Source organism: Ovis canadensis, chromosome 14, assembly GCF_042477335.2.
Source record: "Ovis canadensis isolate MfBH-ARS-UI-01 breed Bighorn chromosome 14, ARS-UI_OviCan_v2, whole genome shotgun sequence".
Lineage (NCBI taxonomy): Eukaryota > Metazoa > Chordata > Mammalia > Artiodactyla > Bovidae > Ovis > Ovis canadensis.
Genome location: NC_091258.1, coordinates 14,790,576 through 14,816,359, shown reverse-complemented (window position 1 = coordinate 14,816,359; position 25,784 = coordinate 14,790,576). Strand labels below are relative to the sequence as shown.

General features: G+C 46.8%; 1 protein-coding gene and 1 long non-coding RNA gene across 2 annotated transcripts; one reads left to right on the top strand and one right to left on the bottom strand.

The window, feature by feature from the left end:
- Window positions 1-97: 97 nt before the first annotated feature.
- COG4 (component of oligomeric golgi complex 4) lies at window positions 98-25,572 on the bottom strand. The gene is made up of 19 exons (XM_069552340.1): window positions 25,367-25,572; window positions 22,997-23,079; window positions 21,949-22,063; window positions 20,295-20,469; window positions 18,757-18,950; window positions 16,561-16,666; window positions 15,901-16,058; window positions 14,539-14,597; window positions 12,623-12,756; window positions 10,686-10,804; window positions 9,987-10,153; window positions 8,898-9,063; window positions 4,716-4,778; window positions 2,859-2,975; window positions 2,194-2,286; window positions 1,421-1,504; window positions 1,122-1,223; window positions 759-887; window positions 98-563 (listed from the first exon to the last, which is right to left on the bottom strand). The coding sequence occupies exons 1-19, from the start codon at window positions 25,535-25,537 to the stop codon at window positions 429-431; spliced, it is 2,370 nt and encodes a 789-aa protein (XP_069408441.1). The 5' UTR covers window positions 25,538-25,572; the 3' UTR covers window positions 98-428.
- Window positions 9,610-15,547, top strand: LOC138419462 (uncharacterized). The gene is made up of 2 exons (XR_011248981.1): window positions 9,610-9,697; window positions 14,914-15,547. It is a non-coding gene; the product is annotated as an uncharacterized lncRNA (long non-coding RNA).
- Window positions 25,573-25,784: the final 212 nt, after the last annotated feature.

Genomic DNA, 25,784 nt, shown 5'->3' with positions numbered 1-25,784 from the left:
GCTGAGGAGTCAGGCTTTTGCCTTCACATTTCAGTGCAGCTCGTGGACCTGTCTTGCCCTGTAGCATCCAGCCCTTCCTGGAAACAGCACACTGGCCTCTCTTCAAGGAGCCTGTTTATTCAGGGCGATCATAAATATCACAGCCTCGCTTTGGAGTAAACCTCAGGTCCCCAGGCCCGAGTCCTTTGGGACTGGCAGGGAGGCAGCTCTCGTGCTGCCACATCCAAGGACGAGAGGATGACCCTCCGTGTGGAAGGCTGGCCCGCCTGGCGGTCCCACCTAGTTAGGAGCCAGGGCAGACCTACCTCTCTCTATGGGGAGACACTGTCCCCTAAAGCACCCCGACAGGCCTGAGAACAGAGAATGGCCTGAGTCGAGGCCTTGTTTCCCCGCTGCCAGCAGGGGAACCGGCTGGGCTCATGCGGCAGCTACAGGCGCAGCCTCTTGATGTCCTCGCTGCGGAAGTCTATGCGCAGGGCCAGCACCTGGCGCACTTCAGCAGGCGTGAGGCGCCACGTCAGCGGGCCTGAGTTGGCGCCCCAGTAATCTAGGATCTCTGTCACCTGTGGGAAGAGCAGAGAGGGTCAGCAAAGAGGGGCCAGCCTGAGGGGAGGCCCAGGAACTCCACCAGAGGCAATGCCGGGGCACTCAGGAAGGAGGTGGCCGGCAGGGCTGGGCTGCCGCTGGAGACCCAGGTTTTGTCTCTGCCTCTCCTCTGAGTCACCTTACTCTGGCAAGGCCAGGGGAGCCCCACATACCCGCTCCAGATTGAGGATCGTGGCCATCTGGGAGAGCCGGGCAAACTTGTCTCGGATGGTCCAGGTGGTCACCGTGGTAAGGTAGGCAATGAGTGACCTCAGCTCCTTGTCAAACTGCAGACCGCCCAGCTGCAAGGGAACACGAGTTCAAGGCCTAGCCCTCCAGCCAAGCAGCACCAGCCCCCAGCTTTGCTCAGTGCTTGGCTGCAAGGCCAGCGGGGACTCGGATGTGCTTCAGTTGGCTCTGCTGCCTCAGGGCAGCACTGAGCCTAGATGCACAGGGCCTGGGGTAGCAGGGAGGGCACAGACTGGTCCAACTTAGGGAAAACAGTAGGGTGGAGGCCTGTGCTGTCTTCACGTTACCCGGTTGAAGGTGGACTTCAGCACCACTCTCTCCAACTCGACTGTGATGAGGCTGGTCATGAGGCTGGTCAGGCTGTCGTAGATGACTGGGGACAGGCCGGCCTGCACGCAGAGACTGACGTCAGTGGGGGTCCCACCTTGCCCCGCTGCCTCCATACGAGCTGTCGGGAATGCTTCCACGGCCTGGGGCTTGGAAGGGCATCCCGGGCTCCCAGCAGGAGTGCGATGAGAAGCCTCAGGGCGGCTGATTTGGCAGAGGTGGCGAATTCTACAGACTGGTCCTGAGAGCCCTTGCTCACCTTGAACTCTGCCATTTGCTGCTCCAGATTAAGGATGAACTGTTGAACCCAAGGATCGTTGGCCTCATAGTCACTGAATTCCTCCTACATCAGGAAGCAAGGTGGGTCAGCAGGGACTTCTCCAAGGACCATTCACTCCCACCCCACTTCCTCTCCTCTAGGGAAACACTTCTGTAGCTTATGACTCATCTAGCCTAAAGCCAGCTTAAAACCAGGCTGGCAAAAACTGCTGCTTCTGCATCATATTTCTGACCAGCAACTGAAGCGGTGGCCCAAACAACATGGTGAACCTCCCGGCAGTTCACCCCTCTTGTGTCTTGTGTTCTATAGGAATGAAAAGATTGTGTAGACATGCTCAGTTGTGCTTGACTCTTCTGTGACCCCATGGACTATAGCTCGCCAGGCTCCTCTGTCCATGCGATTTCTCAGGCAAGAATACTGGGGTGGGTTGCCATTTCCTCCTCCAGAGGATCTTCCTGACTCAGGGATCTAATATGTGTCTCCTGCGTTGGCATGCAGGTTCTTTACCAACTGCACCAGCTGGGAAGCCATGAAAAGATGTGGGGCAAAAAGAGCCTCAATAAAAGAGAATACATCAAGGCAAACTCCTTTTAGATGTCTTTTGGAGCCCTCTGACTGCAAGAACAACCTGTTACTGGGAGGAAGCTAGCCTTCGAGGGTGAGGGAGATGAGCCTGTAAGACAGCTCCACCACTGGGGGCCAGGGAATGTGGGGCAATCCTGGGCTTGACAGCTGCCTGTGGTCAGGCTGACCTCCTCGATATTGTGGGAGACAGAGAGGAAGGTGTTGATCCAAGGCTGCACCTGCGGCTTGATGGCTGTGCTGTTCAGCTCTGTGAGCCCTTCCTGCAGGACAAGGCAGAGACGCGTCAGATGCGGGAGGCACGTGCCCCATCCCTTCCCTTTCTCCGCTCCGTCCACCCTTTGTCTGCCAGGGCATCCTCAGCTCGGAGCCTTTTCTGCAGGCCCTCTCTGAGATCTAGCAGAGATGATGCTGATCCAGGAGGCCAGGAACAACCTGTTCCTTTCGAGATATATCCTGATTCAGGTCCAGGCCAGAGATGCAACCATGGGGTTGGTCTGATTTCTCAGCGCCTGGTACCAGGCAGCGCCTCCGGCTAAGGCCATGCAGGTCTGAGTACCCACGTGGTTCCGTTTCTCCTGAGCACCTTCCTGAGAGTGCCGGGCGCTGTGGAGGCCGAGTGGAGATTCTAGAGGACCCTAACGCCAGCTTGTCAACGTGACAGCAGCAGTGCTGAAAGCCTGGAGTCTTCAAGGGACTCGCACAAGTTCAGCGGTGGGCACTCTGCTCCCTCACGCCTTCTCCCCACCGCCCCCGTTTCCTTATATTGTGGAACCCACGATAAGCCAGTAATGGTAGTCTCAGAGCAAGACACAAGCCCAGGACTGGGGCTTACCTGCAAGAGGTCTCGGAATTTGCCGGACACGGCAGCCAAGTCAGAAAGGCAGCTGTCAAACTTGGCCTGGGCCTGCTCCCCTCCAATGCCTTGGCTGAACAGCTTGGTGCAGTCACTCTAGGAGAGAACACCCAGCCATCAGGCTTCTGAGCCCAGGGAATAGCATCATGACCACAGCTAAGATTTAAGAGCTTACTGGTGCCAGGCCCAGTTTCAAGCATTTTACTTTTATTAAAGTACTTTTCTTATGAAGTAAGTACTATTATTATTTCCATTGTATAGATGAGGAGACTAAGGCACAGAGAAGTTAGTAATTGGCCTAAAGTCACACAGCACTGTCATGAAGCCGGGGATTACAGCTCCAGAGCACCTGTTCGTAAACTCCGCACGGAGGCTGAGTAGTAGAGAGCGCACAGGGACGCTGCTCTGGGTTGCCAGGAGCTGCCTGCATTTCCTATAGCCTCCTCAGTTTGTGCTGTTTTGGCTCCAGCGGGAGCAGCAGTGAGGAAGAGCTGCTAAGGGACCAAAATCCAGCAGACTAATTAATGTTACAGAAAAAGTCAGGGACACAATTTAACGTGCCATGACCTAAAAACAACAGTGACGGCCACCGTGTTGAATACTTACGATGTGAGAGACTATGCTACTGGTCCTTTGTGACTATTGCTTTTATTCCATTTTAAGACCATTTTGGGGTGAATTCCTAAGCTGGTCCAGTTTACAGCAGCCCCCTGAGCCTCCCTCAGGAAGCCCACCAGTGCGGAGGCCCTCTCCTTGTGTCTGCTCCAGGCCGCCTCAGGTGGCCCAGCCCTAAGGCCAGCGCTCAGCACCAGCCTCAGCACAGAGCCCTGTGCTTTTGCAGCAAAGCGCCTTCACAGGTACTGGTGCCTGCGGGGAGGCAGGAGCCTGGCTCCTCTCCTCTCCCAGAGGCGGCGTTCAGGAGTGGAGTGGAGCTAGGCTCTTTGTTTTCTAGTATTTAACAAAGTAAATGCTCCATGCTGTTGTGTGTAACTACTGATACAATCATTAACCACCACTGCATGCTGCTCATATGCCAGGTGCTTTATAGTCTTAATTCTCACAACAAACCTGTGGGGCAGAGACCATCCTTCCTGTTTACAAGAGAGAAAACTGAGGCTCAGGGAGGTCAGAGAACTTGCCTCAGGCCCCACAGCTGGCCAGTGGTCAAATGGAGATGTGAACTCAGGGGTTCTGACTGACAAGCCCAAGTAACTTCCATTGTTATATGGCCTTCTCTAAAAAACGATGACAACAACTGGCTCTCTACAGGGTTAAGTGAACCCTACATATTTTTTTGGCTGTGCCACTCAGCTTGTGGGATCTTAGTTCCCCAATCAGGGATTGAACCCATGCCCTCACAGTGAAAGCGCAGAGTCCTAACCGCTGGACTGCCAGTGAATTCCCCTCAGAATCATTTTTATCTCAAAATTTATGGAAGACTTTATTATTTTTATAAAGTGCTTTCAATCCTGTTTGGTTTTTTTTTTTTTTACCCAGGCTACCCAACAAACCAGGAGCAGGGCCCCATGGAGATCTGTATTTCATTTCATTGATGACAGAAGTGAGGCTCAGGGATTTGTCCAAGGTCACATGCCAAGTATGTGCTGAAAGAGCTAACCTGAATTCTGATCTCCCAACTCATGGGTCATAATCTTCCTGTAGTTCAGAGATGCGCTGCTACTATCTCAATCACTAACAAACCCCCTCAAGTGCTCTGAGGAAGGGCCGGCTCAATGCCAGGAATGCCACGGCCCCAGCAGGAGAAGCGCACAGGGCTCACTCTCAACAGGAGGCATGGGAAGGCCGCAGAGAGCCGACAGCCAGGGTCCCCTTTACCTCAAGCGTCTTTTTCAAAGTGGAGATATTTTCACTGCAGACTTCCACATTGTTCAGCGTCACCTGGGAGACAGGACAGAAGAACATCACTTCCTGCTCACTGTTGTTGGTACCCATTCCTGAGGTTCAGGGCAGCTAAGGACCACCCTCAGCACTGTCGCCAGGCAGGGGGCTCAGGTCTCAGCAGGCAGCATGGTGCACCAGGCTTGCCCTTTCTCCAGGGCCTGACACAAAGAGGCAGAGAAGCTATCTGACCTCAGAGGTAGAGATACAGGGTTTCAGGTCTTTTTGTTCCATGTGTAGGCATACGAGTCTGGGAGAAATCCTGGGCCTCCAAACCTCCAAGCCAAGGTCAGGGATGCAAAGGCTGTCACTGATTTAAGAAATGCTTCCTGAGAGCCTATTACCTATCAAGTATTTGCTCAACCATTAGGTCTGTGGTTCTGCCAAATACCTTCTGCAAAACAAGTACAGCTGACCCTTGAACAACACTGGGGTTAGGGGCACAGTAAAAAGTCAGCATATAACTTATAGCTGGCCCTCCAGGTCTACATCTGTGCATGCGTGCTAAGTCACTTCAGTCGTGTCTGACCCTCTTTCAGACCCTATGGACTGTAGCCCACTAGGCTCCTTTGTCCATGGGATTCTCCAGGCAAGAATACTGGAGTGGCTTGCCATTTCTTTCTCCAGAGGATCTTCCCAAACAAGGGACTGAACCTGCGTCTCTTGTGCCTCCTGCATTGGTGGGCAGGTTCTTTACCACTAGCGCCACCTGGGAAGCCCACCTGCATCTGTGAATCTGCATCCATACATTCAACCGTGAATTACAGAGCTATAGTATTTACCACGGAAAAAATCCATGTATAAGTCGATCTGTGCAGTTCAAACCCATGTTGATAATACAGTCAACTGTATTATTAAGCCAGCTCACAGGGGTAAACAAGACACCTAAGAGGGTGAAATGACTCAACAAGGTCAGTCAACTCTTGATTCAGCAAATATTTAAAGTGCCCACTATGTGCCAGGCACTATGGAAGGTACTGGGAAGAAAGTGGTTAACAGAAAAAAATTCAGCCCCTTGTAGAGTATACATTCCTGAAGCAAAGTCAATAATAAATGTCAGGGAGGGATAAGCGCCACAAGGAAAACATAAAGCAGAGGAGGAGGATAGTGATTCAGCGAGCGACAGGCCACAGCATTAGCGCCAGCATTAGAATTTAGGTTTCCCCACTCCAGGTCAAGGGCTCCTTTCTCTATAATTCACCTCCGTATGAGCTTGATGCACAAACACCAATCGTAAAAAGCAGTGGTGACAAAAATGGCAATTAAGGTAGAAACTGTGGTGGCCATTTAGAGGAAAGAAGCCAGGCACACCAGGAAGCTCCATGGCAGAGCTGGTACCTGAGAGGGACTCAGGAGGCAAGGAGATAATTCTGGAGAGAAAGGCGAGTGCATTTCTCCACCCCCACCAGCTTCTGCTAGTCCACTGTCCTGTTTGATATTATCGTAATGGTACTTAGGATTATCTGGTATTGTCTTATTTGTTTCTTGTTTGCCTTTCCCACTCGAATGAGAGCTCCACGAAGGCAGGGATCTAGTTTGTCCAAGAGAACTTTCTTGATGATGGCAATGTTCTAAATCTGAATTGTCCAGTACAGTAGCAATAACCATGTGTGGCTACTGAGCACTTGAAATGTGGCTGGTGCAACTCCGCAACTGGATTTTTAGCTTCAAGTTAAATAACCACAGCATACTGGGCAGTGCAGCTCAAAAACCCACAACAGTGCCTGATACACAGAAGTTTCTCAATAAATATTTGTTGAATGAATGAATAACTATCTTCTGGAGAAAGGATAATAAAGGCAAATGCAGAGTGGCAGAAAACCCCAAAACACATCTGGAGACCAGGAGAGTCGGGGGTAGACGTGCAGGGAAATGACACGAGGTGGGGCTGCAGAGACAGGTGATGTCAGCCTGGGGCGCAGGTGCTACGCGGTCCTGGACGCGGGCTGGGGCTGAGGAATGTGTAAAGCAGGTGGACACTATATGAGCACCGATGTGGTTTGGGAATACTGATCTGGAAGCCGCTGTGTGGGAGAAGTTTGAGTCTGAGACAACCGCGCTCCCCTTTGACGGGTGTGCTAGTGCCACGCCCAGGAAGGTCGAGGTGACGGGGAGAAGCGGATGCTTCAAGAGGCGAGCCAGAAACTTCAGGATTTCTGGGTGAAAGAGGCTCAGAACCCCAGGGACGGGGACTGGATGTCCCTTTTGCCTTTCGCAGGAACACTGCCCTTGTCCGCCTCCTGCAGCCGGCGCTGGAAGGCCATGCTGCTGGCAGTGCTGCTGCGGCTGCGTGCACACTGGATGGATGACACTGGAGGCGTCCCTTTCGCGTGTCGCAACACCTGGCCACCAACATCACCAGCCTCTGGAGACGCAGCTGCACTGTCACGACAGCTCAAGGATGGAAGCCATAACATCAATGTTTCCAAGGCATTTGAGGGCATAAGAAAAATCTGTCATGAGGGGAAAATGGATTTGGGTTCAAGTAGTATTGATTTCAAAGTTTCCTTGTACTGACAGTCCTTGTAAGCATGGATTCACTGGGCTTATCCCAGCTCACAGTGACTGATATATCAGCACCGTCGGGGAATTCATCTTGACAGCCAAATAAATCAAGGTGACATAAGAAGTAGGCCCTGTGGTGCGAGTGATGACATTTTAAGTACTTGGCGTCAGGAAAACTAGAAAACTGTCACCAAGCATTTAGCATCACCTTTTCTTGTCGGCCTTATCTTCTGGGCCTCAAACAATGGAGCTGTCTGAATGGGAGCAGCAAATGTGTGAGCGCATAGCAGCCAGCCTACTGGGGACCCATGGAGCCAAGGGATGGAAAACAGGACTAGAGGGACAGATGTGCCAGACTCAGGAGGCCCTCAGCAAAATGCCCAGGCAAAGATGTTTAGTTTTGATGTGGTAGGTAGCAGGGAGTCGTTTCTGAGCAGAGAAATGAAAGTTCTGTGAAGAATGAAATAGAATGCAAATAAAAATGAAAAATTAAAGTCAGTTCATGATTATATGAAGCTGGTTGCCAGAAATGCTGGCAAAGTTCTCTAAAGGTACAGAGGCAATAATTTCTTGGACAGAATCCTGTTGTGTTTTTTTGGCAACAACCATGACATCCTAAATCGACAGGACCCATGCTCAGGGAAAATATTTTCAATGACAAGGAGAAAGTAGGACTGCCTGAATAGACTTCATTGGATCTGTCTGAGGACTGGTTACTGTGGTTTTCCCTTGCATGGGGACAAGGCAAAAATTAGCATGTTTAGGCTTCTGTCTCTGAAACCAACGTCTCAACTTTTTTGATGTCATAGTTCCCTTTAAGAATAATAAAAGCTTAAGAACCTTGCTTCCAGAAAAAAACACATATACATTTTTGCATCCCCTGCAGGGTGTTCAGGACTCCATCTGTGGACTGCTGTCGACTGAGAGCTCCACTGTCGGATGTTTCCTTCAGGTCTCTGAACCCCAGGAGCCGAGAAGAGTCTGGCTAATGCAGGGAGGGCAGAACGGCCTCTGATAGCACCGTACCCACACAGGCCAAGACAGCAGGTGCCAGAAAGGCCTGACCACAGGCCCAGGACTCATGCGCATTCTTTTGGGCTCATCACAAGTTGGTTGTTGCCCGGTATGAACCCTTTCATCCTCCCGTACTTTTTCCCCAGCTGTCACACACCTGTCATGTTGGGTAGTAGCGCTTGAAGAAGCTCACCTTCCTGAGGAGGCTGAAAGTCTAAGAAGTGTGCCAGAAAAGCAGTTTGGTAGGCCTAATGGGTCAGCCCCCTCCCCCACTGTGGGCCATCCTCAGAGAAGCGGTCTGGGGGCTGGCACAGATGTCATCCAAGCCTGGTACTCAGTGGAGCCCTTAACAGCTGGGGGTGCTCCTGGGAATGGGCACTGGGGAGCTCTGAGGCGGCCAGCCTTCTTGGCAGGAACAGGACATGTCCTGGCTCAGGCTGCTCTGAAAAAGGTCCCTAGATTTAAATGGTTTCAGAACCTCTAGAAGGAGCCTTCCCTAAAGGAGGAATTTTCCGCCTCTGCAGACACTGGAGGAGAAGTCTCCAGTCGACGGCTGGCTAACCGTGGCGCAGCCCAGCCCCCACCTGCGGGGCCGCCTACCAGGAAGGACAGCTTGGCCTCGTCGGTGCTCTCGATGCCTTTGGTGCCGAACTTGCCCTGCTGGAGGCTGCTGTGCACGATGCTCACGGCACTGGTCACCCCGCGCTGGATGTCCTGCAGGGTGGTGGCTGGGAAGCCCATCCGCAGCTTGTGACACAGGACGTCCCTGGGGCAGAGGGGCACACGGGGACTGGCAGCATGCAACCTGGCCTCCAGGACGGGCGCACCAGCCGGCTCACCACCCCGAGCCAGCAGCGTAACCTGCTCTTCCCAGGGAGCAGGAGGCCCTGAGCAGTCAGGGCATGAGAGGCCGCACCCCCTCAAAGGCACTGATGGGGCCGGCTCCTGACTGACTGCAAGGCTGTCACCGAGCGGCGCTGAGCTCCAGCATGCTCAGGAGGAAGCACAGCTCGGTGAAGGCAGCGCCATGTGAGCGTGGAGACAACAGCATGTGAAGGTCAGGCTCCACTCCGTGTTCTACCACTTATGAGATGTGCGACCTCCCTGGGCCCCGGGTCCCTCATCGACAGAAGAGAGCCAGCGGCTCCCACCTCACAGGGGCACTGTCAGGACTGAACGGGAGTGTGTGATCTCCCTGGGCCCCGGGTCCCTCATCTACAGAAGAGAGCCAGCGGCTCCCACCTCACAGGGGCACTGTCAGGAGTGAACGGGAGTGTGCGACCTCCCTGGGCCCCGGGTCCCTCATCTACATAAGAGAGCCAGTGGCTCCCACCTCACAGGGGCACTGTCAGGACTGAACGGGAGCAGGGCATCGGCACAGTGCCTGCCTGGTAGCAGAGGTAAGTATCACCATTAACATTACAGCTGCTGCCTTCATCTGAGGCGCCTGTTCCCTTTCCTCAGTCTGAGGGCCAGAAAGAATCCAGTCCAGGAAATACAGATTTGGCCTATGAGGTATCGGGGTGCTGCACAACTGCCTGGAGTCAAGGATGTGGTGCTATAGCTTATAGCCTGTATAGAACTGAACTTGAATCATAAGGGAAAAAAAGGGAGAAACAAAATGGGCCCCAGGAATCCAACAGGAGGACCCTTCCGCCTCCCAGAGAGTGGAAAGGGTGGTGGCTGTACCTGAAGTCAGACTCCAGCTCTGTGGTGGCGAGGTTGATCATGGCGCAGAGGCAGTCGATGCTAGAGCTAGACAGGGCTCGGCCGATGCACTTCTTAACAATGTAGAAGACGTCATCCACCATGCTGGATGTCAACTGGCCCTTCTCATAGGTGTCCAGCGCCACAGCCTACCCCAGAGGCAGATTGCCCAGTGAGGGCCCCAGTTCTGTCATGGTCCTAGATAGTCCTGTACTTTGTCTGTGCTTTTCCTAAAATAGCTTGTTCTGGTCACCGCTTGGAGTGGCTCCTCCTTGCTAAAACAGTTCACTTCCCTACTGATCACCAATGTTAGGAAACTAAGTAGTTACGGTGTCTGCCCCGAGAATATCTGGTATGCAGGATATAAGACACCAGGGGAGGCCCATCTTCTCCACGGCTCCTCACCCACACACTGCTATGGAGGCGGGGGGCAGAGAGGCTCCCGAGGAGCTGAAGTGCTCTTCTATGACCCTTGGGGAAGAAGTCCCATCTGGGTCCATGAAGAGCCTGATCACCCCAAAGATGCCCTCTGACCATTCAAAGCAGTACACTTAGTCGGCATGCCAGGGTATTCTCAAAGCAGGACCGAGAAATATGACATGCCTCGGCCGTCAGCCTGGCTTCCTGGACAGGATGCCCCATCTCTGGTGGGGCGAGGGGGGGGGGGTTCTTCTCTCCTACCTTGTTGACAGTCTCCCTCATGAAGTACTCCTCCATGGTGATATATAGACCAATGAGCTCCTGCATGGTGCAGCTCAGTAAGCAGTTATTGAGGAGTCTGTCCAGGCACTTCTGGTGCTCTAGGAGACAGCCAAGAAAGGAATACTCACTCTTCTTCCCCAAAGGAAATAGGTCTTTTATTTATTTATTTTTTTTTAAGGTCCCTTTCTAGTCTCTGTTCCAAGTCTGTACATAATTTACATGGTTGCAATCACAGTACTGATACAATTCTGTATCCTGCTTAAAAATTACATCATAAATATTTCATTGTTTCTATGTAGTTTTTCTTTTTAGCTTACTGATCTTTAACGGCTGTGTGATATCTTATGTAGATAGTCCATATTTTTTTTAATTACTGTTTTTAGACAATGCATTATTTCCAAACATTTTGGCATTATTAGAGATAACTGGAAATCACAGTAATTGGAGGTTGCAGTTTTTAGATTTTTCATTCTATAAAAAGTGCTGTCCAACAAAATTTTCTGTGATAGGAATGTGCTGTATCTGCTGCCTAATGTAGCAGCCACTATTAAGTACTTGGAATGGGCTTAATATGATTGAGGAACTGAATGTTAAATTTTATTTAATTCTGTGAAAAGTGAAAGTATTCGTTGTTCAGTCCTGTCTGGCTCTTTGTGACTCTATGGACTGTATGTAGCCTGCCAGGCTCTTCCTTCCATGGAATTTTCCAGGCAAGAATACTGGATTGGTTAGCCCTTTCATTCTCCAGGAGATCTTCTTGACCGAGAGACTGAACCTGCATCTCTTGCATTGCAGGCAGATTCTTTATCATCCTGAGCCACCAGGGAAGCCCTTATTTAATTTTAATTAAAATTTAAATAGTTACCTGTGGCTTGTGGCTACTGTATTAAACAGCACAACTCTGAACATACATGGTCATTATTAACAGCAATAAGTACCAAACTCCAAATGAGCTCAAATCCTCTTTTAAACACCAATTCAGGGACTTTATTGGTGGCCAGTGGTCAGGATTCTGTGCTCCCACTGCAGGAGGCATGGGTTTGATTCTGATGGGGAAACATGATCTCACAAATCTTGTAGCAATGCCCAAAACAAATAAAAAAAACAAACCACCAGGTCATATAAATAATTCCCTTGCCATGCATTAGTGGTACAAGCCACGCAGATTGCCACAGATGCTGGGTGAGTTTCAGGTCTCCAGTTAAGAGAATTCTGCATATACTCAACCAGAAGGGATTAAACACTCTTCTTAAAAACCTGGAGTCAGTGTGTCAGTAAAATAGGACAGTGGCACACCTTTTTAGTCAACATATTTATTCCTTCAAAAATTGTGACTGAGAGAACGGGGAGACTGAGGGAGGGAGTGAAAGGTTTTCTCAATATTATGCTTCAATACTACATGAGGTGTAATTTATATAGCATAAAATTCAACCATTGTATATGTGCAATTCATTGATTTTTTTTTCAGTAACTTTATGTTTTGTAACAATAGCCACAATCCAGTTTTAGAATATTCTTATCACTCTTTAAAGTTCCCTCATGAAATTATGTATATTTTTTTGTTCTATCAACCTACCTATCTATCATGTGCACATACTGCCTACTTAAACACCAGTCCTGAAATCTGAGCTGGTGAGGAAGCAGGGTGTGGGGAAAAGAACAGGAGATTCACTGAACCATTCTTGCCTTTAGCCATTTTCATCTGTACAATGATTAGGTGGCCTCAAAGACCCAGTCCAATTCTAAAATCTGGTAAGTCCAGATTTCCTCCTGAGAGTCAATTTGTCCACAGATCTTCCCCAGAGACTAATAAGCCCCAATTATTTCCTCATTAAAAGAATCTGTGACTTAACTAGTAGAAAACAGAGCCAACTACACCCCGACCCATCCCAGGGAACACGGGCAACACCTTTTACCTTGTTTGACTTCTTCTGAGGCCATGGAGTCCCCCACCTCAAAATCTGAGCTGATCCTTTTCCTGAGGAAGCGTAGGTAGAGCTCACTGCGGGCATTCATCAGGGTGACCTCAGTCAGGATAGGATCCAGTTCCCTAAGACACGTGGAGCAGAAGGCACAAGCAGGACACTGGACCCTTCAGATAAAAGAGCTGCAGGGCAAATAGAGTCCTGAAGCCCCTCCCCCAGGCCCAGGGGGGTCAGCTATGCCAAGTGGTCCTTCTGGCTCTGCTGGCCCAGCTGTGGCCAGAGACGGTGGCCAACCACATGTTCCATTTTCATGTTTCACCTGAATTATTCACCCCAAAAACGCTGCCAGAGTTGCATAAGAGATGGGGAGATGTATTTTTATTTTCAGTGTAATATGCTCAGTCGTGTGACTCTTTGTGACCCCACGGACTGTAGCCCGCCAGGCTCCTCTGTCCATGGGATTCTCCAGGCGAGAACACTGGAGTGGGCTGCTCTTTCCTTCCCCAGGGGATCTTCTCAACCCAAGGATTGAACCCGTGTCTCCCGCATTGGCAGACAGATTCTTTACCACTGAGCCACTAGGGAAGCCCGTATTTTTGTCAGTGGCTCGAGTGAAAATGATCTATCTTTCATGTAAAACAAATCATGCTTCCCTAACCCCTCATGTAGCTGTGGTGGAATTTTTTAGGATACATCCTTAAACTGTGTCCCACACCCATCACCTACCTAGATAAAAAGCCAAATCAATCTTGGAAAAAAAATGTTAGCGGACTCACACTTTCCAATTTTAAAACTTATCACAAAGCTAACAGCAAACAAGGCAGTGTGGTTTTACTGACATAAGAACAGACATATAGATTAATAAGAGTCCAGATATCTTGACATTTATGGTCAACTGATTTGCAACAAGAATGCTAAGACAATACAATGAAGAAAGAATATAGTCTTTTCAACAAACTGTACTGGGATAACAAATAGCCACTTATAAGGAATGAAGTTGATCCCCTCCCTCACATTTTAGACAAAATTAACTAATTTTCCACACTGACGTCCAAGAGACCTTTTCAGGACGTAAATCCGGTCATATCGTAATCATGAATTTTCCACAGCTCTTGGGATACAAACACCAAACCGCCTGACTTGACAACCTCGCTAGACTCACCTCATGGCAGACTCTCTCCAACTCCCTGCACTTCAGCTGTACTAGCCTTCTTTGGGTTTTCAATACAGGGAGTCTTTGCACATTTTCTCTCTCCTCTACCTGGAACACATTTCACCTTATTCTTATTTACTCTTTTTTTAATCTTTTTGGCTGCGCCACGCAGCATGTGGAATCTTAGAGACTGAACTCATGCCCCTGCACTGGGAGCACAGAGCCTTAACCACTGGGCCACCAGGGAAGTCCCTCTACTTACTCATTAGAAAAATGAAAGGGAACTTTTTATTTCTTTCCTGTAAGGGTATAGCTAATTAACAATGTTGTGATAGTTTCCGGTGAACAGTGAAGGGACTCAGCCATACATATACATTTGTCCATTATCCCCTTCTATTTACCCTTAAAGTCTCAGATGTAAGATCATGTCCTCAGGATTCCCTTCCTTGAACTTCATCAGCCCAGGTTATATCCCTTTATTACATGCTTCCCTGTACTCTATGCTCAGTACACTGTAATGATTAACAGCACGAACTCTAGACCCAGACTGCAGCATTGATAATGATCTACTATTCTTGACAAAACACAAACATGTTATACGTATGCTTTTGTTTGTATGCTATATTCCATTCTAAAAAGAGAGTCACAGATAAAGTATTCTTAAAATGTAAACCACACTGTAAGAGAGTAGCCTCTGAATGATACTTGACTAGCGATGCAAACTTCCATGGAGTGAAGAAAAGAGGATTATTACCTTGGCTCTATTTTTTCTGATGTAGAATTTCTCATCAAGTTGCTCTGGACATGCCGAAACTGCAATATATCACAGAAATGAGAATAATCTTCCCCTCCCTCCTTCTATCTGCTTCCTGCTGGTCCCTCCAGACTTTTGGTATAAGAATGTTTAGATTTAGTTTGTTTAACAGGTAAGTTAAAAGGAGGCTCTCAACGGGAGGTGCCAAAGATTTACTTTTGATTTATATGCTAATGTTCACCTCTATTATTGTACTTAAAAGTGATGCTAGTTGGATTCCAATGAACTAATGTCTAGTCTCCTAGAGTTCTAGAAATTAAACTATATGGGGTTACTCCTATTTCTAAGTTCTATTCTTATTTTATCTGCTCAAAGGAATGGAGAAACAAAGTTCTGAAAAAGCATATGTTACCTTCAGCCCTTACTTTATCAACAAAGGTCTGTCTAGTCAAAGCTATGGTTTTTCCAGTGGTCATGTATGGATGTGAGAGCTGGACTATAATGAAAGCTGAGCGCCAAAGAATTGATGCTTTTGAACTGTGGTGTTGAAGAAGACTCTTGAGAGTCCCTTGGACTGCAAGGAGATCCAATCAGTCCATCTTAAAGGAAATCAGTCCTGAATATTCATTGGAAGGACTGATGCTGAAGCTGAAACTCCAATACTTTTGGCCTCCTGATATGAAGAACTGACTCAATGGAAAAGACCCTGATGTTGGGAAAGATTGAAGGCAGTAGGAAAAGGGGATGACAGAGGATGAGATGGCTGGATGGCATCACTGACTTGATGGACATGAGTTTACATGAGTAAACTCTGGAAGTTGGTGATGGACAGGGAAGCCTGGCGTGCTGCAGTCCATGGGGTCGCAAAGAGTCAGACACAACTGAGTGACTGAATTGAACTGAACTGATTCCTATTTTATCTGCTCAAAGAAATGGAGAAACCTAAAGTTCTGAAAAAGCAAATGTTACCTTTAGTCCTTAAGGAATAAAGGGGAAATATGAGACAGAATTATTTAACATTGAATAAGACCTTAGGAAATCAAATTCTCACTCAGTCACCAGATGGCAATGCTGCACATTCTGTGATTGACAAGTGGTTTACTGTTTCTGTTGTGTTCATTTTAGGAAGCCCTTTCTATTTCCTTCTCAGCCTTGTACTGAGGCCATTATCACCTTGACAACACCTCCCATCCAAAGTAAGCTGGGGAGTGGCAAGATGCAGGCCAGTCTGCATTCGACGTCTTTATCCCACTTGCATCTTCTTTGCACTCCCCACCCCCTCAGCCTCCCTGCCCCTGATTTATTCCCTTCAGCACTGCTGGCTAAGGGTGCCTCCAGCCCCCGTCAGCTTCCCCTGCTCACCTGCTGTCGGTAGTCTCTCTGCTTGATGAACTTGTCTACCACCTTCTCTACCTGTCTGTCACATTCCACCTGCAGGTATTTTATCAGGGTATAAAGTCTGCCTGGCCCATAATACGTTTCCACTATTGGCTGATGGGTCTCCACAATTCGGGCAATTCCTGGAAGGGAGAAAGGGAGAGGGCTGGATTCCAAATGTTCTTCCCACAGATGCACTCCTTTCTTCTATCCAGGACTGACTTGGGGTCTAACTCAACACTTTCTGGCTGTTTTACTTCCCAAATGAACACAAATGGTTCTTACTGGTGTCAGGAATTGCTAAGCAAATCTGTTACCTATGCACAGTGCTTGGTAAACAGCAGGCGTTTGATAAATTATACTAACAGTTTCTACAGGAGCATCTTTGGAAATGAGCATCACTCTCTCCCCTGTCGTTTTTTAGTTAAATACACTCTTGGAGTTTTATTCTCAAGGACGAGGGAGAACAAAACATCTGAGAGACTCTAATCTTTGAGAATCAGATACTGAATTGGGACCTTAATTCTCCAATAAACCAGTATATAGCAAACCACAGGATTAAAGTAAAGGCATCAGGCTGGTCAGGAGAAAAGAAAAGCTAGGATGCAGGTGCTGGAAGTGTCTGCAGTGGAGAAAGAGGCTTGCCTTCAAACAGAAGAGTCAGTGTATCTGCAAAGATGACTGCAGCTCTTCGATCACTCATGTCTGTGCCTAAAACCAGCAGGAGGTTCTCCTCAGCTTTACTGGCCACCTGAAAAAGTAGAAAATCCACAAATATTTCTTAGACCAAAGGTTAGCCTCAGTTTTTCTAAAAGACCTCCCAGTGGCTTTTTTCCCCATGTTTCCCTTGAAGCTAGAAAGCCTAGATGGCACAGAGGAATGTCCCTTGGGGGCTGTGGGCTGTCCAAACCTCAGGCAAGACAAAGAACCTAACATGGCAGTTAACTCTTCTTCCATTCAGAGGGATTAATGATGCTTCCTTTTCCTTGATAATATCTACAGCTGTTAAACTGGGGAGAGAGTCCCAAGTTACAATAATTGTTTCAAAGAATAATGCAAGAGTTATTATTAATGGTGCTCTGTTGAGTAGCAGACAGAATCTGGGTACTTCTAAGGGAATTTTAAGGGATTAACAGTAGAAGCCCTTTCTAGGTTTCAGATAACAAAGCACTGATAAAAAAAAAGTATTCATAGAAAAGTACCATAAATCAGTTACATTTCATTTCTTGTTAATTTTTAGAATGGGTCCCTTGGACTCCAAGGAGATCCAACCAGTTCATTCTAAAGGAGATCAGCTCTCGGTGTTCTTTGGAAGGAATGATGCTAAAGCTGAAACTCCAGTACTTTGGCCACCTCATGCGAAGAGTTGACTCATTAGAAAAGACTCTGATGCTGGGAGGGATTGGAGGCAGGAGGAAGAGGGGATGACAGAGGATGAGATGGCTGGATGGTATCACTGATTAGTCTGAGTGAACTCAGGGAGATGGTGATGGACAGGGAGGCCTGGCGTGCTGCGATTCATGGGGTCGCAAAGAGTCGGACACGACTGAGCGACTGAACTGAACTGAAAACACACTTAAACATTCAAAAGGAACAAAGGAGTATTGGATGAAAAGTAATTCTTTCTCTTATCTATGTTTCTTGGTCTCCTAAGTTTCCTCTTGAGAGGTGACCACTGCTAACTGTCTCCCACACACCCCATGTTTATGTAACATACAATCTTTACTGCAGCTCTCTCCAACTTCAACATGAATGATGGCATGCTATTGTTTGACTTAGCCACATGTTAGAGAGTAAACTGTGTCTGCACATACGGAACTGTCACATTTTCCTGAATGGCAAAATAATGTTCCATTACACAAAACTGGGGGATGGGGACAGGATGCACTGTGACACACACTTAAAAAAAATAACAACTCTGTGCTCACACGCCTGTGAGGTTCCAGGGGAAGGTGAGCAGAGACTAAACTGAAGCCTGTTTCTTTTTCAGTTTTAACCTGCTTCATCTCAATTTCTGAGCTGCAAGCCTGGGGCTTTTTTCCCCTCCAAGTCTTATTTTGAGACTCAAGCCTGGTTGGTGTTGTTTAGTCGCTAAGTCATGTCCCGCTGTTTAGTGACCGCATGGATTGTAGCCCACCAAGTTCCTCTGTCCATGATTTTTCAGGCAAGAATACTGGAGTGAGTTGCCATTTCCTTTTCCAGGGCATCTTCCTGACCTAGGAATTAAACCTGTGACTCCTGCATTGGCAGGCAGATTCTTTACCACTGACCCATCAGGGGAGCCCTCAAGCCTGGTTACGAATCTAAAAACCCCTAACCAACATCTCTGAATGCTTTTATTTATTTATTTATTTTCCCAGTACCATTTATTTTATTATTATTATTTTAAATTTATTTCGCTGTGCTGGGTCTTAGTTGCATAACTCAGGATCTTCTATCTTCATTGAGGTATGTGAGATCTAGTTCCCCATCCAGGGTCCCCTACGTTGGGAATGTGGAGTCTTAGCCACTGAATCTGAATGCTTTTAAAAGAAGCCAGTCCCTGGTTGACAGCTTGGAAAAGGTGAGTCAACCTGTCAGAGAAATTACATTTTGATTTTCTTATGCTTTCACTTGGTCTGTTGGAATACGTCAGTAGATGTCCAGGCCATGCCTGGTGCAAAGTGGACTGGTAACAGTAAGTGCTGAATGAATGCGTGTACCCAGTCCCGCCAGGATACAGAAGAAGAGGGGATTCAAATCCAGAGGTATAAGGTATCCACAGAAAATGGACCCATCCAGTGCCCCGGTTTGCAGGCGGAGAACTGTACCATTATCCTGCCAAGCAATCAGGAGCCATACCTGCTTGCAAAGATATTCTGAGAACTTGCTTAATCCCTCCTCATGCAAACCCAGCAGTGGGAAGATCTTGAAGAAGCGCTCCACCTGGGGCAGATCCCCTTCCTTTGTGGCAACGGCAAACTTCTCTGTGACAATGGCTTTGAGACGCTGCTCGGCTTCCTGCAGCAGTTTCAGGTTGGCATCAATCATGCTGCCTGCACAATGGGGAGAAGATGAGAACTAATGTAGAGAACGGTACTGTGTTAGGTTTAGGCCACTTTGTCTGTGAGTTCCAAAAACAGGTATTGAACACTTAAGTGTGTGCGAGACGCTGTACTAGCAATAGATGGTGAAGAGGTGAGTCAGCCATACCTTCACTGCCACAGGAGTCACAATCATCTTCAAGAAATGAGGTTTGTGCACAAATGACTATAGTAAAATTCAGTGTATGACAAGTGTCATGAGAAAGGTGCCCACAAGTCACATTTCTGGTTGAAGTAATCAGAAAAGGCTTCCCAGAGATGATATTTTGTTCCTCAAAGATGGGCAAGATTTTGATTTCTGAGTATGGGGTACATACGTTCTAGGCAAGGGGAATGAGAACAGCAAAGCAATGACACAGAAAGATGAAGAGTATTTGCAGAGAACTGCAAGCAGTATTGGAGAAGGCAATGGCACCCCACTCCAGTACTCCTGCCTGGAAAATCCCATGGGCGGAGGAGCCTGGTGGGCTGCAGTCCATGAGGTCACTAAGAGTCGGACACAACTGAGTGACTTCACTTTGACTTTTCACTTTCATGCATTGGAGAAGGAAACGGCAACCCACGCCAGTGTTCTTCCCTGGAGAATCCCAGGGACGGGGGAGCCTGGTGGGCTGCCGTCTATGGGGTCGCACAGAGTCGGACACGACTGAAGCGACTTAGCAGCAGCAGCAAGCAGTATATAAGTGTTAGTGTTAGTCGCTCAGTCGTGCCCGACTCTTTGCGACGCCATGGACTGCAGCCCTCTGTCCATGAGATTTTCCAGGCAAGGATACTGGAGTGGGTTGCCATTTTCTTCTCCAGGGGATCTTCCCAACCCAGGAATCGAACCTGGGTCTCCTGCACTGCAGGCAGATTCTTTACCAACTGAGCTACAAGGGAAGCCCAAGCAGTATATATCCTGGTTTAAAGAGGAGCTCAACAAACGTGTACAATGAATGGATGTATGAGCGAATAGCATGAAAAAAGGCTAGAAAGACAAGAGTGGGTGGAGGTCATGGATGGTCCAGAACAGAAAGCTAAAAATTTACTTTTAATTGTATAAACAGGCAATATTGTCCTGAACAGTGTAAAGAACCCACTGGTCAGAGGAACAGTAGATCTGGATTGTTTTCTTTTCCATGAGGTAGGAATAACAACCTTTGCCCTGGGATGGTCTAGGACCTATACTGTGTCGTACTAGTACCAGACAAGAAAATTTCCTAAATTTCCTAATTTTCCTTTTCCTGATTGAGACTGCTGAGTTCAGATGACAGATGCTTGTAACGAAACTAGGAAGCAGCAGTTTGGGATGCCAACCTTCTTTGCCCTGTCGGCTGAGCTCGATGACTGACTTGTCTAGGCATAAGTAGCGATGAATGTGGGCTGCAGCCTGCTCATAATCTTCATTTCTCAAAGCAGTCTGAACTCCATCCATGCAGAACTTCAGGTCCAAGATGTCATCAGCTCTCTGAATGGCTTGATAGAGGCGATTCTGCATAAAGATTTGTTGCTTAGAAACAACGTCCTATTCTTTCAAAAGCATCTCTCCAGGAGGTAAGGAGTTTCAGGGGCTGAAGCCAAGTAACCAGAGATCTTTTACAGCCTTCACTGGTAAACTAAAAAACATTACTACTACCACTCACAAAACTTGTGGGTGATGGTCAATACTACTGACAAGCATCACACAGTTTTATTTATGTGACCAGTCATTTATTTTAATAAAGCAGTAGTGGAGATAATCCATATTTATATTTGGCTTATACTGTTAAATTTATAACATAATCATAGTATATCTGACATTTTGGGAACATGACATTGCAATCCAATTAATAATGTATGCATGTTGAGGTCTGGTAGAAACCAATCCAAAGCAATTATTCTTCAATTAAAAATAAATAAAATAATGTATGCAAAATTTATGGAAAGTATTTTTGTTTCAAATAAGCAAGAATGAGGAATTCCCTGGCCAGCCAATCCTAAGGACTCCACACTTTCACTGCTGAGGATGAGGTTCAATCCCTGGTTAGTGAACTAAGATCCCACAAGCCACACAGACAAAAAACAAACAAACCAAGCAAAACTCACAACCCAGATCCTGTGTTGTTCAATACAGTAGCCACTCTCCACCTGTGACTACTGAGCACTTCAAATGTGACTAATCCAAATTAAGATGCATACGTGTAAAATATACACTGGATTTCAAACTTAGCACAAAAATAAACAAGGTAAAAATGTCTCATTAATACCATTTAATAGTAATTTCTGAAATAATGGGTTAAACAATTGTTTATAAATTGTGAAAATTATTTTCTCCTGTTCTGCTTCTTAAAAAACAGTCACTGGGAAGTTTTAAATTACATATGTGGTTCATATTAGACTTTTTCTTTTCCCACCTGAATGACTTTTATTTCACTTTCTTGCCTAACTTCTCTGGCTAGAAAGTCTAGTACAATGTTGAAAAGCAGCAGCTAACATCCTTGTTTTGTTCCTGATCTTTTGGGGGAAGCAACTAGTTTTTCACCAGTAAGTATGATGTTAGCCCATCTTTAACATCATAAAGATGTTCCCTCTCTTCCAAGTTTGTTGAGTGTTTTCATCAAAACAGGTATTTAGTTTTGTCAAATGCCTTGAGTCTATGAGATGATCATGTGGTTTTTGTCCTTTATTCTATCAATTTGGTGTATTACATTAATTGATAGTCTAAAGCAGCCTTGCATGACTGGGATAAATTTCACTTGCCCACAGTTTAGTCTTTTTTAATACATTGCTGGATATGATTTGCTACTGTTGTTGAGGATCTGTATGTCTATATTCATAACAGCTATTGGTCTGGCGTTTTTCCTGTGATATCTTTCTCTTGTTTTGGTATCTTGCATTAGGTTTCTATTGGATGGTCCTGCTCTAATTTCTAACCTGGTGGCTTCTTTACTGCCCTCTACTAACTCAAATATCAAAAGCTCAATGGGATTACCTTGGCCAGGTCAAGCTGACGGACTTTGCTTGACACATTCTCAGCTAGGTTGCAGGTAAAGGTGATCATTCCAGCCAGCTGCTTTGCATCTCCTTCAATCAACTGTAGATTTGGACTGGAGACACACATTGTCAGTATACATATCCATAGGAGTAGATGGTAAAAGAGATGAAAAAACATTTTTGCAGATGGAGACTATGTCTTCTATTAACACTTCTTTTGCTTGAGCATGCTTGCTTAGTCACTTCAGTCATGTCCAACTCTTTGAGACCCTATGGACTGTAAGTCTGCCAGGCTCCCCTGTCCATAAGATTCTCAAAGCAAGAATACTAGAATGGGTTGCCATGCCCTCTTCCAGGAGATCTTCCCAACCCAGAGATCAAACCCGCGACTCCTGCATTGCAGGCGGATTCTTTACCCACTGAGCCACTTGGGAAGTCAAACTTCTTTTGTATCTCCCCACAACTCTGCTCCATGCACTCTATTCATAGCTTTTTCTCAAGAGTGTTTTACTGAAAACTTAGGCTTATACTGAATAATAATTTAAATAAACACAAAGGACAGCCCTAAATAAGTACTGCCAAAGAAGTAGAGTGCAGAATCTCCCCATTGCTAAGTGAGCATGAAATGCACTAACCAACACTCTAAGAGGATGATGAAATCAAAGCAACTTTTATGACTAGCAAATATACAGAATACACAAAACAGGGGCTCTCAAACTTGAGCCATACATCAGAATCACTTGACATGCAGGTTAAGCTAGAGATTCTAGAGCCCCACCCCCAGAGTTTCTGGTATAGTAGGTTTGGGGTGAGGTCTCAGACTCTGCATTTCTAACAAGTTTCCAAACAATGTTGATACTTGCTGGCCCAAGGACACTTTGAGAACAACCTAACCACACCTGTGGGTATTCACTTTACCTGGAGGTAATTCTCCTTTCCAATTTAAACTCAACTGTCGCTGTATAACACAAAGTTAGGAAAAATAATAACTTATCCAGTGGACCCCGATGAAATTTAAAATAGCTCTTGCTGAACTGAAGACTCACCCCATCCGGTGGAGGGTGACCATTTTACTTTCAATGGTATTTTGCTGCTCCAAAAGAGCATCCAGCTCTCTCTCCACCACTTTCTGAAACAGAAACATCCTGTCATTAGCATGGTCAGAAAGAACCTTAAGAGTTATCTAATCTAACTACTTAGTTGAAGAGTAAATCCCATTTCAAATGTCTTCTTTCCTGTCATTAAGCTCCCTAGGGCTTTAACAAATAATATTTCATTGTTGCTGTTATTACATTACATAATAACTGATATCGTAGGCATATCTCATTCTAGCTTGGAGGTGAACACAACAAAGAGATGAAATAAACTTTTATTCAATTTCATTAGCATAGTGCCTAACACAGGGAGGCATTTAAAATATAAAGGCTCAAATAAAGAAATGAAACTTCTAAACTAGCAGTTATAAATAGTCTCTTCTAGTGTATAATCAGTACTCAGAAGCAATAAATAGAATTCTCTCTCACCCAAGTCAATTTTTGAATTACTTTTTAACTAATGTAATCTTCTTATGCTTGGGTTTCATCTGCAAAATAGGGATAGTACTATACACCCCTTACAGATGTTAGGTAAGCCAAACAATAACATACATAAATACAAACACAAAACCAATATTGTTCTGTCTGTAAGACTGACTTAATCTTTCCCCCCAAAGTATTGATTAACTCAATGAATGCAAGCTTAGTACTGAACTTTGCAAAGCACATCTTGCTGAAAAACGTATTAAAAACCGCTGGAGCTGTTCTAAGTCAATATTTGAAAATTCTCAAAGATACCAATGACCATCCCTGCTCCAGGCCGAAGCTGCCTTCTGCGCTCAACCTTCATAAAAATTTGGTTTAGGGAACAACTACTAAACTATTAGATCACAGCTTAGATCTTTCTGCTGACTGGCAAGGAAGCTGGCTGGCAGTCAAAAATGCATTCACATCAAGTCACACAGAAAAGTAAAGAAGGCTGCAAGGAATGTTAGAAAGCATAAAGCCCACACTCCTCATTTGATATCATGCAGGGCTAAGTACAGCTTCCCTAGTGGCTCAGTGGTAAAGAATCCGCCTGCAAATGCAGAAGACAGGGGTCAGATCCCCGTTCAGGAAGATATCACAGGCAACAGAGCAACTAAGCCCATGCACCACAATCACTGAGCCTGTGCTCTAGAGCCTGGGAGCCTCAACTACAGAGCCCACCGGCCGGCAAATACTCAAACCCTCCTGCCCTAGAGTTGTGCTCTGCAACAAGAGAAGCCACACAATGAGTAACTCCTGTCACCATAACTAGAGAAAGCCCAGGCAGTAACTTAACACCCAATACAGCCAAAAATAATCTGCCTGCCAATGCAGGAGATAGGGGTCGATTACTGGATAGGGAAGATAATCTGGAGAAAACAGTAACCCATTCCAGTATTCTTGCCTGGGAAATCCCATGGATACAGGAGCCTGGCAGGCTACAGTCCGCAGGGTTGCAAAAGAGTCCGACACGATTTAGCGACTAAACAATAAGAGCTAAGTAAGTACAAGGGATGAAGCGACTTGTCCAAGATTAGACAGTTGTATCTGAATCTTAAAATCTTGAGTTTCTATAAAGCCCTGAATTAACCTGAAACACTAAAATTACTCTTAAATCATTCCCAACAGAAGGAAGTCTTAAAATGCTTCGAGTTTATTTGCAATGATTTCCCGCCCAAATGAGATAACGAGGTAAGAGCATTTCAAAACTTTTAAACTGCTAAGTCGTTGCAAGAGAGCCTTTCTTCCTATTTTGAAAAGCAAGCGAGTCGGCGTATAACCCCTCAAGTCTAACTTTGTTCTAGCAGAGAAATCTGGCGATTAAGGGCCAGGGAAATCAATGGATGAGTGCGGGCAGATCGCCTAGGTAACAGGAAACATGCTTGGGGGCGTGAGACCGAGTAAACAGAGAGGTCGCTGCTGCTGCTGCTGCTGCTGCTGCTAAGTCGCTTCAGTCGTGTCCGACTCTGTGCGACCCCAAGCAGCCCAGGCTCCCCCATCCCTGGGATTCTCCAGGCAAGAACACTGGCGTGGGTTGCCATTTCCTTCTCCAATGCATGAAAGTGAAAAGTGAAAGTGAACTCGCTCAGTCGTGCCCGACTCTTAGCGACCCCTTGGACTGCAGCCCACCAGGCTCCTCTGTCCATGGGATTTTCCAGGCAAGAGTACTGGAGTGGGTTGCCACTGCCTTCTCCACAGGTCGCCCCACCTACACTCAATTACACGCCTGCTTCTCGCGTAGGTGCTTTTTTGGTTCCTTGGCAAGAAGAGAACGTCCCACAGCCCGAATTTCCCACTGACGGCTCCTAGGCCCACTGCCTCTGCGTCCTTCCAGAAAAAGCTCAGCTCCCCCACCTCCTCGCCGCAGAGCCGTTCGTACACAGCCTCCAGCTCCTGCAGCTCGGTCAGGGAGCGAATGAGCTCGGTGGAGATTTCTGAGCAGCTGCCTCCTCCCACCCCGTCAGGCGGCCGAGGGACGCCTGACAGCTTTTGAGGGGAATCGAAGTCTGCCATCTTCGTCCCCATTCGTCGCTTCCGGCCCCGTGAGGCCCCCTCCTCGTTGGCGTAACACGTCTTTGGGGCTGTCCATGGAAGTGCCTAATGAATTTGTAGATTGTTTTTTTAACTGTCTAGTTTAGAAAGCCAATTCATCCTATATTCTCCTGGAAAAAATAACGGCCATAAAGAATATTTAAATAATTTTCAATGCGATGTGGAAGCAAGACAGAAGCAGTTAAAAAAAATTATATATACATTCTTCAGGCGCCCGTGG

Bases quoted from the DNA above. Each gene is read 5' to 3' on its own strand.
- COG4 (XM_069552340.1), bottom strand. From the start codon at position 25,537: ATGGGGACGAAGATGGCAGACTTCGATTCCCCTCAAAAGCTGTCAGGC. The intron at 12,757-14,538 runs GTAATAATCCTC...CACGTGTCTTAG, and splicing joins TCAGAAAAAATAGAGCCAAG to GGAACTGGATCCTATCCTGA. The intron at 10,154-10,685 runs GTAGGAGAGAAG...CCTCTGGGGTAG, and splicing joins TGAGGGAGACTGTCAACAAG to GCTGTGGCGCTGGACACCTA.